The sequence below is a fragment of the Myxine glutinosa genome, chromosome 5 (genome assembly GCF_964187855.1).
Source record: "Myxine glutinosa chromosome 5, kmMyxGlut1.1, whole genome shotgun sequence".
NCBI classification, from domain to species: Eukaryota; Metazoa; Chordata; class Myxini; order Myxiniformes; family Myxinidae; genus Myxine; species Myxine glutinosa.
In genome coordinates, this window is record NC_136265.1 from 6,617,033 (window position 1) to 6,631,140 (window position 14,108).

At 43.0% G+C, this 14,108-nt stretch overlaps 1 protein-coding gene across 1 annotated transcript in view; it reads left to right on the top strand.

Annotated features, from left to right (window-relative positions):
• Positions 1-1,469: 1,469 nt before the first annotated feature.
• The window catches only part of TPCN2 (two pore segment channel 2), an 88,762-nt gene continuing 76,123 nt past the window's right edge, over positions 1,470-14,108 (top strand). The window contains exons 1-2 of the mRNA XM_068117900.2: positions 1,470-1,747; positions 13,142-13,690. Coding sequence (XP_067974001.2) covers positions 13,147-13,690 — 544 coding nt within the window. The 5' untranslated portion in view covers positions 1,470-1,747; positions 13,142-13,146. The remainder of the gene's footprint in view (positions 1,748-13,141; positions 13,691-14,108) is intronic.

The window sequence follows — 14,108 nt, forward strand, 5'->3', positions numbered from 1 at the left end:
GTTTAAACTGTAATTAGATAGATACCTGGATACATTACAGATATAGGGGTAAATAGATGTTGGTAGGACAAGAAGGTTGACAGGTTTAAACTATAATTAGACAGGTATCTGGATACATTACAGATATAGGGGTACCTGAATGTTGGTAGGACTGGAAGGTAGACAGGTTTAAACTGTAATTAGATAGGTACCTGGATACATTACAGATATAGGGGTTCATGGATGTTGGTAGGACTGGAAGGTAGACAGGTTTAAACTGTAACTCGATAGATACTACATACATTGCAGATATATGGGTACATGGATGTTGGTAGGACTGGAAGGTAGACAGGTTTAAACTGTAATTAGATAGATACCTGGATATATTACAGATATAGGGGTTCATGGAAATTAGATAGATACCTGGATATATTACAGATATAGGGGTTCATGGATGTTGATAGGACAGGAAAGTAGACAGGTTTAAACTGTAATTAGATAGATACTAGATACATTGCAGATATAGGGGTACATGGATGTTGGTAGGACTGGAAGGTAGACAGGTTTAAACTGTAACTCGATAGATACTAGATACATTGCAGATATAGGGGTACATGGATGTTGGTAGGACTGGAAGGTAGACAGGTTTAAACTGTAATTAGATAGATACTAGATACATTGCAGATATAGGGGTACATGGATGTTGGTAGGACTGGAAGGTAGACAGGTTTAAACTGTAATTAGATAGGTACCTGGATATATTACAGATATAAGGGTATATATAAGGATATAAGGGTTGGTAGGACTGGAAGGTGGCTGGATATGAATTGGTAATTATATATATACCTATCTCATGATCATGATGACGTCATGTAATTGTATCAAGTAAAAGTGCCGTCTCTGTTTATTCATTCCTCATTCTACAACCATTCCAAGTATATTTATTATTCTAGATCGTGTCCATTTTATAAATGTTTCACAAACGGTCCGATAAATCGTCGTCACGATGTTTACCCATAAATCACTTGGGGAAACGAACGTGCTGATTGTAGATACGTGTATGCAAATGTTTAAAATGACGTCATCCCAAACAACAAATCACGACCTTTCTTGTGATGTATAACACCCAGGTAACTTATAAAAGCTTACTTCTAATTGGTGGAGAAAAGCTAAAATTTTCATTTCCGGCCGACACCAGTAAATCCAGCACTTTATGGGTTAACGTTAAACTCACCTTTAAAAATAGGCGGTGTAAAAGTATAATTCGCAGTTTGCATAATCGGATATTTTTTATTTCTCCCAGAGTGCGTAAAATCTGAAACACAATGTTTATTAGCGTATTTTTGGAATCGATCACAATTATAAAGTACAGTATTTGTAAAACAGCAACAGACGTCAGGTGAGCGTGTCGGTACTTATACACCTCTCAATGCTCCCACTCGGGTTCAACAACCTCTACCTTTGGTTCCTTAAGGGAAGGGTGGTGTCTTGTAGATGACGTCATTCAAAAGAATGTGAAGCTGGCTATCTTGCCTGTTGGTATTTGGGTGTACCGGAGACCTGGTGTGTTCTCAGCAATCTAGCGCGAGTCGTCTCGAATACGTTCACTCTCCCCAAATAAACCTCGGAGTGTAGTATCTAGAGTCCCAGGTATTGGTTGGTGCTTCTGAGAAGCCAAAGGAACCACCAGGCGGAACGAAGTTTATCATCAAACACTCAAATAACCACAAGCATTTCTGCTTTATAGCAGCGCAGGCTCCAAGTACAGGTACGTTGGATGGAAAGTTGAAGCAATTCATTTTAATTGATTGATTTTAGTGATAGTGACGACGCAAAGGTGTTTGTCAGGTATTACTATTAGTTAATGGAAATTCGAGGTACAAGAAGTTTACAATAACTTGATGACGTGTGATTCCTTGTTTGCTGATATATCTTGTGCCTTGTGCGGACAGTCTGCTACCAAACTTCCACACTAGATACAAACTTCCACATTTGACACAAACTTCCACACGAGATACAAACTTCCACATTTGACACAAACTTCCACACGAGATACAAACTTCCACACTTGACACAAAGTTCCACACTTGATAGAAACTTCCACATTTGATAGAAACTTCCACATTAATAGATAGAAACTTCCACACTAGATACAAAATTCCACACTTTATACAAAGTTCCACACTTTATACAAAGTTCCACACTTTATACAAAGTTCCACACTTTATACAAAGTTTCACACTTTATACAAAGTTTCACACTTTATACAAACTTCCCCACTTGACACAAACTTCCACATGTGATAGAAACTTCCACACTTGATGGAAACTTCCACAATTGATACAAAGTTCCACATTTGACACAAACTTCCACATTTGATACAAACGTCCACACTAGATACAAACGTCCACACTAGATACAAACTTCCACACGAGATACAAACTTCCACATTTGATACAAACGTCCACACTAGATACAAACGTCCACATTTGATACAAACTTCCACACGAGATACAAACTTCCACACGAGATACAAACTTCCACATTTGATACAAACGTCCAAACTAGATACAAACTTCCACACGAGATACAAACTTCCACACGAGATACAAACTTCCACATTTGATACAAACTTCCACATTTGATACAAACTTCCACACGAGATACAAACTTCCACACGAGATACAAACTTCCACATTTGATACAAACTTCCACATTTGATACAAACGTCCACACTAGATACAAACTTCCACACGAGATACAAACTTCCACACGAGATACAAACTTCCACACGAGATACAAACTTCCACACGAGATACAAACTTCCACACGAGATACAAAGTTCCACACTTGATACAAAGTTCCACATTTGATAGAAACTTCCACATTTGATAGAAACTTCCACACTTGAAAGAAACTTCCACATTTGATAGAAACTTCCACATTTTGTACAAAGTTCCACAATTTGTACAAAGTTCCACAATTTGTACAAAGTTCCACAATTTATACAAAGTTCCACAATTTATACAAAGTTCCACACTTTATACAAAGTTTCACACTTTATACAAAGTTCCACACTTTATACAAAGTTTCACACTTTATACAAAGTTCCACACTTTATACAAAGTTTCACACTTTATTATATAAAGTTCCACACTTGATACAAAGTTCCACACTTGATAGAAACTTCCACACTTGAAAGAAACTTCCACATTTGATTGAAACTTCCACATTTTGTACAAAGTTCCACAATTTGTACAAAGTTCCACAATTTGTACAAAGTTCCACAATTTATACAAAGTTCCACAATTTATACAAAGTTCCACACTTTATACAAAGTTCCACAATTTATACAAAGTTCCACACTTTATACAAAGTTTCACACTTTATACAAAGTTCCACACTTTATACAAAGTTTCACACTTTATACAAAGTTCCACACTTTATACAAAGTTTCACACTTTATACAAAGTTCCACACTTTATACAAAGTTTCACACTTTATTATATAAAGTTCCACACTTGATACAAAGTTCCACACTTCATACAAAGTTCCACACTTTATACAAAGTTCCACACTTTATACAAAGTTTCACACTTTATACAAAGTTCCACACTTTATACAAAGTTCCACACTTTATACAAAGTTCCACACTTTATACAAAGTTCCACACTTTATACAAAGTTCCACACTTTATTATACAAAGTTCCACACTTCATACAAAGTTCCACACTTGATACAAAGTTCCACACTTGATACAAAGTTCCACACTTGATACAAAGTTCCACACTTGATACAAAGTTCCACACTTGATACAAAGTTCCACACTTTATACAAAGTTCCACACTTTATACAAAGTTCCACACTTTATACAAAGTTCCACACTTTATACAAAGTTCCACACTTTATACAAAGTTCCACACTTGATACAAAGTTCCACACTTTATATAAAGTTCCACACTTTATACAAAGTTCCACACTTTATATAAAGTTCCACACTTTATATAAAGTTCCACACTTTATACAAAGTTTCACACTTGACACAAAGTTTTACTTTGATTAGGAAGGGTTAATGGGGATAAAAAAAGTTGTGGGTAAGGATGGAGAATGACAAGAGATTGTGTGGTGCATCTACCTGTTTGAAGTTGTGGATGGAAGAGTGAGATTGAACCATCCAGAGATGTTCCACAAACGTGAGAAATGAGGAAACGAGTTGAGGAGTGCTGAGTGAGCCAGGATTTTGGAAGTTTAAGCAGGAGCTGGTTACTGGAAGAACGCCTGTGTCCTGCAGTTGATTGGGATTGTCGAGGGCTGAGAGAGCAGAGGGAGCTAAACCAGAGGAGAGGTGGTAAAAGTCAGAGATCACCGACCTGTCTGCAATGTGGGAGGAACATAACTTGTGTTTCGACTTCATCATGGGAGATTGAAATAATTGTGAGAACTTTATATTGCACAGAATTCAGGAGAGACAGATTTCATGCTGGGGTACCAGCGCATAGTGGGGAGCAGTACTCCATCAAGCCATGAACAGAGGCCTTGTAAGCTGAGTAGTTCTGCTCTTACAAGGAATGCCCTGGAATGCCAGAGGATTCCTCCACTCTACTTGTACCGGCTTTGCAGGTCAGATTTGCTACCTGAACAGCACAGGATAGCTCGTGGCTAATTTTGAGACCCAAAAGTTCACGAAACGTAACCTCTTCTATCGGCTGTACATGGAAATTGAAAGGTAGGTTCGTTTGATGATCATTCTGAAGCGTTAAGGTGATATTTTCCAGGATGGAAAGACCTGTTTAATTTGTCAGATCAACATAGAGGGTGATGACGTGCGGTTTGCATTGTTATAGTTTTGTGTTAAATATATGACCTCTTGTCACCTGCTCCCTTTATTTTATTTTATTTTATTTTTATTTTTTTTGTATACAAGATCGAGGCTCGTGAAAGAGCTAACATTAATCACACAAAAAGTCAAACCGACACATAAAATACAAAATAAGGGGAGCAGAAGACAAGATGGGGAGAGAGGGGGAAGGACACAAACACAACATTTGAGAGCAGGGACATCGAGAGAACTGTGGGAGGGAGAGGGCTTGGGGGAGGTGGGAGAGGTATAAAACATAAGGACACTGCAAGGACTTCCAGGAAAGAAGTTGGAATTTCAAAAAAGTGTATCTGGGGTGAATTAACGGGGGTAGAAAAGATCAAGGTTTTGGATGGGGGAAGAAAAGAGATGGTGGTGAACAGCTGTTTTTAAAGACCTGGAGGGAGGAGTGGGATTGAAGGGAGTGAGGGAGTTTGTTCCAGAGGTGGGAGAAAAGAGGAATGAAGGAGTGAAGGTGAGCAGAAAGCCTAGATTTTGGCAGTTTAACCATAAGAGGGTTGCTGGCAGATCTTGTGCGACCTGTAGGAATATTTGGGGGACAGAGCCCAGATAGAGCTGGGGGAGCAAGGCCGGAGAGGAGTCGGTAGAAGACGGAAAGACCACCAACCTGCCTGCGGTGAGTGAGTGAAAGGCCCTCGGAGTTAGCTTCATCGCGGGAGATTCCAATGATTCTGAAAGCTTTGGTTTCAACAGCGTGAAGCCGAGCGAGGTGTGAGGCAGGAGCACCAGCCCAGAGGGGGGAACAGTATTCCATTGAGCTGCGGATGAAAGCCTTGTATGTGGTGAGGGGCTCAGGTGTGCCAAGGAAGGACTTCGCACGACGGAGGATGCCCAGTCGGCGACTGGCTTTGGAGGCCAGATTTGAAATGTGGTTTTCCCAGGAAAGATCATGGCAGATAGTGAGACCCAAAAGCTTGAGTGACAGAACTTCTTGGAGAGGATTATTCAGAAAGTGGATGGGAGGGTTGTCCAGTCGGTCTTTTCAGAGAGACATCGTAAGAGTGTGAGATTTGTCAGGATTGAAAGACATGATCCACTTGTTTGCCCAGTCTGTGATTTTGTCCAGGTCTGCAGAGAGTGAGGAGGCTGCAGACTGCCGATCTGAGGGATGAGGAATGGAGCGGCAGAGAGTGGAGTCATCAGCAAAGAGATAGAGAGGATTTTCAAGAGTCAGAGAGATCATTGATGAAGACCAGAAAAAGCACAGGGCCCAGAACACTGCCTTGGGGAACTCCAGCCTGAACAGGAAGAGGAGATGAGAGAAACCCATTCAGGGCCACACGTTGACTATGACTAGAGAGGAAGTCCGCCAGCCATGCGTGGAGATTTCCATGGATACCAAAAGATGAGAGTTTGGTGAGCAGAGCGGGGTGCCAGACCGTATCGAAGGCACGTGATATGTCGAGGGAGACAGCTCTAATTTCCTGTTTGGCATTGAGGACCTCCATCCATTGTTGAGACAGCAGAAGCAGTATGTCCAGAGTAGAGTGACCAGGTCTGAAACCAAATTGATGATCAGAGATCAAGCCATTGGAGAAGAGGAAAGATTTCATATCTGAAGCGATGATGGATTCCATGACTTTGCTGATAATTGGGAGAAGGCTGATTGGTCTCTAGTTGCTGGGATCTGTTTTTGCACCTTTTTTGTGGAAAGCGGTGATGTTGGCTGATTTCCAAGCAGATGGCAGATGACCTTGAGCAAAAGAGAGTGTGAAGAGAACAGAAGTTTGTTTGTAAAGTCACAGAAAATATTCGGTACAAACAAGATATGGCCAAGTGTGGATACGTGTTGCCGTCTCAAGTGTGTGAAGTTGAATTTTGTCCCCTTTCTAATGAATTGCATGATGGTAATAAACTGATAACAAGAGTCTGAACTGTGATGATAAGCTTTGGAGGGTTTACCACAAGCCATAAGTTTACCACTGTGGTTTCCTTGTGGTTTGTGTTCCGCTTGCGTCATTGTTTTTTGTTTTAATTTTTCACATTAATAGGCAGAAGATGAAAGGGCAGCGGATCGGAGCTCGAGTTGAAACCTCCACCTGTGCTCGTGATGTCCTTTTGGGATTTATATTTGATAGGGAAAGCTTGTTTGCTGTTCTAATATGACTACCTCCACCGTGGTTTTAAAGGGCAGACAAACGTGCAACTCAAGTCGTAACTCAAAGTCCATTTTTCCGTTTAGAATGAAAACTTCCAATGTGCTCCGGAAACTCCGAACCATAATCCGATATAACCTTTTGTTCTTTCTGTGATGTCAAATTATTAATTTTCTGAGACATCCCACCTTGACAAACTTCACAGGGTTGTTCGAAGTTTATCAGGACTTGTCCTTCATGTTCAATCCAGTGAACCTGATTGGGCAAAAGGCTTGATAGCCATCATGGCTTTGTGGCCTGTTCCAAGATATCTCCAAAACCACTCGAGTATTTGGTCTGAAGAGAAGCGAGTTAAGGAAATTGATCGGCAAGGAAAAGAGATGAGGAGATTGATAAGAATATTAAACAAAATATCAAGGTATTATTTAATTATATAAGGGGTAAAGACCAGGGTTGGACAAGCGAGGAGAGTGGTTGTGAGTGGGGGGATATCTACCTGGGAGGATGTAAATAGTGGGGAACCTCAGGTGTCACTACTCGGACCATTATTATTAGGTCACCTGGAACGAAGTTCAGGGGAGCTTATGCGATGGCGCGTTGTCCGTCCGTCCATAAACACTTGAAATTTCTTCTCCGAAACCGCTGAATGGATTGCGACCAAATTTGGCACAAATGATATTTGTTGTGTTGTGACTAAAGTTTGTTCACAGCATTAAAAAAAATCTGGGTCTAAGGGGGTCTACCAGGATCAAAGTGGATCTAGGTTTGACCCCTCCCCCCACCCCCCCTTCCCCCACCCCCCAAAAAATAGATACTGGCTTTCTTCTCTGAAACTACACACACGGTTTTGATGAAACTTCACCACAACCTTCATCGTCCGTGATGTACCAAAGTTTGTTGACGGAATTTTAAAAAATCTGGGTCTAAGGGGGTCTACCGGGATCAAAGTGGATCTAGGTTTGACCCCTCCCCCCCCCCCCCCCTAAAATAGATACTTGCTTTCTTCTCTGAAACTACACACACGATTTTGATGAAACCTCACCACAACCTTCATCGTCCGTGATGTACCAAAGTTTGTTCACGGAATTTTAAAAAATGTGGGTCTAAGGGGGTCTACCGGGATCAAAGTGGATCTAGGTTTGACCCCCCCCCCCCCCCCCAAAATAGATACTTGCTTTCTTCTCTGAAACTACACACACGATTTTGATGAAACCTCACCACAACCTTCATCGTCCGTGATGTACCAAAGTTTGTTCACGGAATTTAAAAAAATCTGGGTCTAAGGGGGTCTACCGGGATCAGAGTGGATCTAGGTTTGACCCCCCCCCCCCCCCAAAATAGATACTTACTTTCTTCTCTGAAACTACACACACGATTTTGATGAAACCTCACCACAACCTTCATCGTCCGTGATGTACCAAAGTTTGTTCACGGAATTTTAAAAAATGTGGGTCTAAGGGGGTCTACCGGGATCAAAGTGGATCTAGGTTTGACCCCCCCCCCCCCCCCAAAATAGATACTTGCTTTCTTCTCTGAAACTACACACACGATTTTGATGAAACCTCACCACAACCTTCATCGTCCGTGATGTACCAAAGTTTGTTCACGGAATTTAAAAAAATCTGGGTCTAAGGGGGTCTACCGGGATCAGAGTGGATCTAGGTTTGACCCCCCCCCCCCCCCCAAAATAGATACTTACTTTCTTCTCTGAAACTACACACACGATTTTGATGAAACCTCACCACAACCTTCATCGTCCGTGATGTACCAAAGTTTGTTCACGGAATTTTTTTAAAAATTGGCATCTACGGGGGGTTTTCCCCCCAAAATCGGTATTTTTTTCTTTGTTTGTTTAAAGTAATGTGATTATGTTAGTATGATTCTACATTCTACATGCTTAAAATACCTTTAGTCGGTGCGGTATACTGTTTGTTCTACCAGGTGAGTGCCAGGTGTATTGCCCCTTATGTTTTATAATTTTAATCAATGATTTGGATAATGCGGTGAAGAGTCGGAATTCCAAATTTGCAGGTGACACAAAGTTTGGAGGTAACATAGATAACAGAGAGGGTAGGAATCAGATTCAGGAAAGTCGAGATACTTTTGTAGATTTGGCAAAAGATTGGCAGATGCAGTTTAACATAAATAAATGTCATGTGACTGGGATGGGTAAGAATAACCAAAAAGGATACTTCGAGCTGCCATAGACAAGAACCACCTTAAGAGACCATTTTTCCCCGCACAGCAGGGGTTGGCCTTTTTCGGGCACCTTGGTCCCCTTTTGAAGCGATATTTTATGGCCGGATGCCCTTCCTGCCGCCAACCCTGTTAGTCGCCTCTTGCGACACACAGGGAATTACCAGTGAACTGGTACTCAATTTGCGGACCCCGGAATAATGACAGGCTAAGTAAACCCCCCTGGTGTTAATTCAGCGATAGACCGGGATTCTAACCCAGGATCCCAAGCCGGCACCCTAACCGCTAAGCCAACACCAGACTTAGACAGGGTTCTATGGGTCTATGTGTTGCCATAGACAGGGTTCAACGTTAAACGACAAAATTGGTTCCGGGCCTAGCTAGAGAGCTATGAGTCGCGAGTAAAGGTGACAGGTGTTTGTACATTAGAAGGGTGGTGTTTACGAGGGGATCTGATAAAGATGTTTAAGATGATGAAGGGAACTGCAAAATAAATGCAGAACTCATTCACCAGAATGGTCAGAGACACATCAAGCAGAAAAAGTTGATAGGTTTAAACTAGAATTGCCTTCTGGCCCTGTGGGTTTTTGTATGATCATGTGCCCTGACCTTAGGGGCCCTGTAGGCTTTTGTATGATCATGTGCCTTGACCTAAGCGGCCCTGTAGGTTTTTGTATGATCATGCACCCTGACCTTAGGGGCCCTGTAGGTTTTTTGTATGATCATGTACCCTGACCTTAGGGTTCCTGTAGTTTTTTGTATGATCATGTGCCCTGACCTCAGGGGCCCTGTAGGTTTTTTGTATGATCATGTACCCTGACCTTAGGGTCCCTGTAGGTTTTTGTATGATCATGTGCCCTGACCTCAGGGGCCCTGTGGGTTTTTGTATGATCATGCACCCTGACCTCAGTAGGTTTTTGTATGATCATGTGACCTGACCTTTGGGCTAAGACACATACAGTGTACTCGTTTGAGATGCTTCATTTCACCGCATACTTTGGGAGGAGGAGGGAGGTGGGGAATCACAATAACCTGGAAAATGGGAGTGCATCGGAATGGGGTTATTTGGGGGTCACATCCATTAACCTAATAAATTGCACTTAGTGTTGTTTATACAGTGCAGGCATGATGGGTAAAATGGTCTTCTTCCTAGTCAGAGTTCTTTGTACTTCTTGTAACAGCCAGGAAGGTTCAAGTTTGCGAAGGAGAGGTAAAAATAAGATGGCCATCTCCGTTTGAAAACCTTACATTTGAACGTGTCTCGTGACTCCTTTCCTCTCGACATTTTGCTGCTCGGAAGCCGTGAAGGTGCCAGTGACCTGTTATAATTAGAATGGATTTAATTTAGTCTTTCCCATTGGGAAGCTTGTTATAATTACATGTCCAGTATTATTTGAATAGCAAACACATAACGGACCAATAACCATTGTAATGAAGGGCATGCGTTTTTAGTATGGTCACATGATCTTGAGGCAAGGACTCAGACCATCTTACTATAATTCACCAAATGTCTGTCTGTTCCCAGGTACCGCAAAAACGGCTCAACCGATCGCAACGAAATTTTGGGTGGGTAATCCTGGGACTCCCTGGAGTAAAATCTTTCCTGGGAAAACCACATTTCAAATCTGGCCTCCAAAGCCAGTCGCCGACTGGGCATCCTCCAGTGCGAAGTCCTTCCTTGGCACACCTGAGCTCCTCACCACATACAAGGCTTTCATCCGCAGCTCAATGGAGTACTGCTCTCCCCTCTGGGCTGGTGCTCCTGCCTCACACCTGGCTCGTCTTTACGCTGTTGAAATCCAATCATCCACTGTAAACATTTTTGATTCCATGTACTATTTATTGTTGTCGTTGAAGGGAGACAGAGATTACTATTTGCAAAAGGTAAAAAAGTTAATGTTTTAAAAGAAACAGGAAACCGGATCGGGAACCGGACGACGAGGGAGAAGAAGAGAAAGAGAAGGCGGAGCGAGTGAGTCGGGGAAGAAGCCTAGCTGCTTCGAGGTCTGGAGCGAATGATTGGCGAACGAGAGTCACGAGTGAACTTTATGGTTTCCCGGGAAAGGGATTCCTGCGACAGAGTTGTCATCGCTGTGACAGATCAACCTGCGTGTCAGGTTTTGTGGTTGATTCCGAGGAGAATCATCGTAGTGCCGTTACACCTCGAGAACGGGCCGTCGGCCATTTTGACTCGCGCGCTTTGCGCTTCGCTCAAGGTTTTTCACTTCGCTTCAAACCACTTTCACCGCATTCAGACGCTAATCTGGTGTGTGTGTGTACAACGAGGCTTTTGAGTTGGAAATCTGCGGTTCACCGAGTGGGAGCCGTGAAACGTCCATACCCAAGGGTGTGATTTCCCAGTCGCCTTGAGGGCGCCTTTACGCAGCTTTGGCAGCGGGACTGTGACTGTCATCCGAACGGGATTCTGGTCTCGATACGACATCGTACGGACGACCACTGGAGTGGATCGACTTTGGCTTGATGCCGGAATACGACTTTGGCTTGATGCCGGAATAGAGACATTGGGAATGTTCTTCTTTTCGCTCACTTGGAGCACAGCGAGTTATATTGTACGAACCTGATGGTACCATCATAGGAAATATATATTGGTTGTACAATTGATTACTATTGTTTTTGTGTTGTTATTCTTGTGTGACCTTAATACAATATTTGTTTGTTGGTAACAATTGGTGTGGTTTCACCATTGATCTTTGACACAGAATAACACATCTTTCTGCCGTGACTCCTCTCGGGGCTCGGAGGTACACCGTGACCAGGGGGTTTGGGGAGGAGCACGTAACACAAGGCTTTCATCCGCAGCTCAATGGAGTACTGCTCTCCCCTCTGGGCTGGTGCTCCTGCCTCACATCTAGCTCGTCTTTATGCTGTTGAAACCAAAGCTTTCAGAATCATTGGAATCTCCCGCGATGAAGCGAACTCCGAGGGCCTTTCACTCACTCACCGCAGGCAGGTTGGTGGTCTTTCTGTCTTCTACCGACTCCTCTCCGGCCTTGCTCCCCCAGCTCTATCTGTGCTCTATCTCCCAAATATTCGTGCAGGTCACACAAGATCTGCCAGCAACCCTCTGATGGTTAACCTGCCAAAATCAAGACTCTCTGCTCACCTTCACTCCTTCATTCCTCTTTTCTCCCGCCTCTGGAACAAACTCCCTCACTCTCTTTAATCCCACTCCTCCCTCCAGGTCTTTGAAACAGCTGTTCACCACCATCTCTTATCTTCCCCCATCCCAAACCTTGATCTTTTCTACCCCCGCTAATTTCACCCCATATCCACTTTTTTGAAATACCAACTTCTTTCCTGGAAGTCCTTGGTGTCCTTGTGTTTTAAACTTCTCCCACCTCCCTCCCCCTTCCCACGCCTTCTCCCCCCAAGCCCTCTCCCTCCCACAGATCTCCCGATGTCCCTGCTCTCAAATGTTGTGTTTATGTGCTTCCCCTTCTCTCCCCATCTTGTGTACCGCTCCCTCTTTTTATATATTTTGTTTGTCTGTTTGATTTTTTTTTTTGTGATAAATGTTAGCTGTTTCACGAGCCTCGATTCTGTATACAAACAAATAAACAAATAAATAAATAAATAGGCTATATTGTTTTTCCAATTTTTCCAATTTTCCAATTTTTCAGTTTTTCCAAACATGAAGGAATAATATTTACCGATATGAACAGTGATGTGGCTTTTGTTGAAATTCTACAAATACCGTTTAGATTTTGATGATTTGCGTGCGATATGATTCAACGGACGTTTATATAAATCGTTTAAAATAAAAAAAACCCTTCCATTTCTGATATTTTGCCTTTTCTTTTGGGCCTCCCAATTGAAGCCCCACCCGTGGGGCCCATCGGGCGGGTACCGTTGCCGGTGACCCTAACCAGACTGCCCATTTAAAAAATATTGTTGATAATTCCCTCTTGTTATTGACATCATGATTGTATCATCACCACCATCATCAATCTTTCTGTCATTTGTTATGCAGATTTGATGGGACTTGAATGGAGTCACCTGTTACCCCCAGACGCTCCTGATGTCAGAGCTGTGCCAGCCACTTATGGGGCAGTCTGGGAGGGGCTGGAACAGGGTCGGGAGGGATCATCGCAGACGACACAGGGTTTGGTCGTGGCAGAAGAAACGGAACGGCAAAGGAGACGGAACGGTGATGGCAAAACAGAAATGTCAGGAAGCTTTGACGTGAAGCAAGAGGAAGAATGTTGCAAACACGGGTGGAGAGTGTCACTCGCGGATTGCAAGAAAAGGCGGGCCGTGTCACTTGGGGCATCCGCGCACAGGTGTACGATGTCTTTTTCAGAGATCGGTGATGAAAGGTGCGAGGGACTTGCGATGGATAAATGTGGCCAAAAAATTGGAAAGGCCGTGCAGGACGTGGAGGACTGTGGGATTGGAGCAGAACGTCCGAAGTTTACAATTGGGGAAGACGACGGTGGTGGAATCGATAACCTTGTGTTCTGTGAAGAGTTTCACGCAACTAAAGAAAAGGCAAAGAAGAGAAGCAGATGTCACATCCCAGGTGAGTTGCTGCCATTGACACCATCACGGTTGGACATTAAACTCGGCTGCCCGACGCGTGTCGTGCGTCCGATGTTCCTGATGTATCTAATTCATCAAATCAAGCTCTGACCTTCGGTGATGGAGCTAACATCTTGAAATGTTATGAGTGACGTTCCCTGCCACCTTCCAAAGTAGGACAACCCAAAGAATGTCCATTTGTTCAATCGCGTTGTTGGACTTCTCAGGTAAAGTGCTGCTCAGGTAAAGGATGTTTGTTTTAAGGAGTTTGGGCCGAGTGCAAACCGAGATTGGGAGTCTGATCAATTAGGATCTCGAGTAGACGGTGCTTGGAATACATAATGTTGAGAAGGGTTGGTCGTGTTACGTACATGAAGGCTGAAGGAGTGAGTGAACAGGATGACGTCACGACATCACCA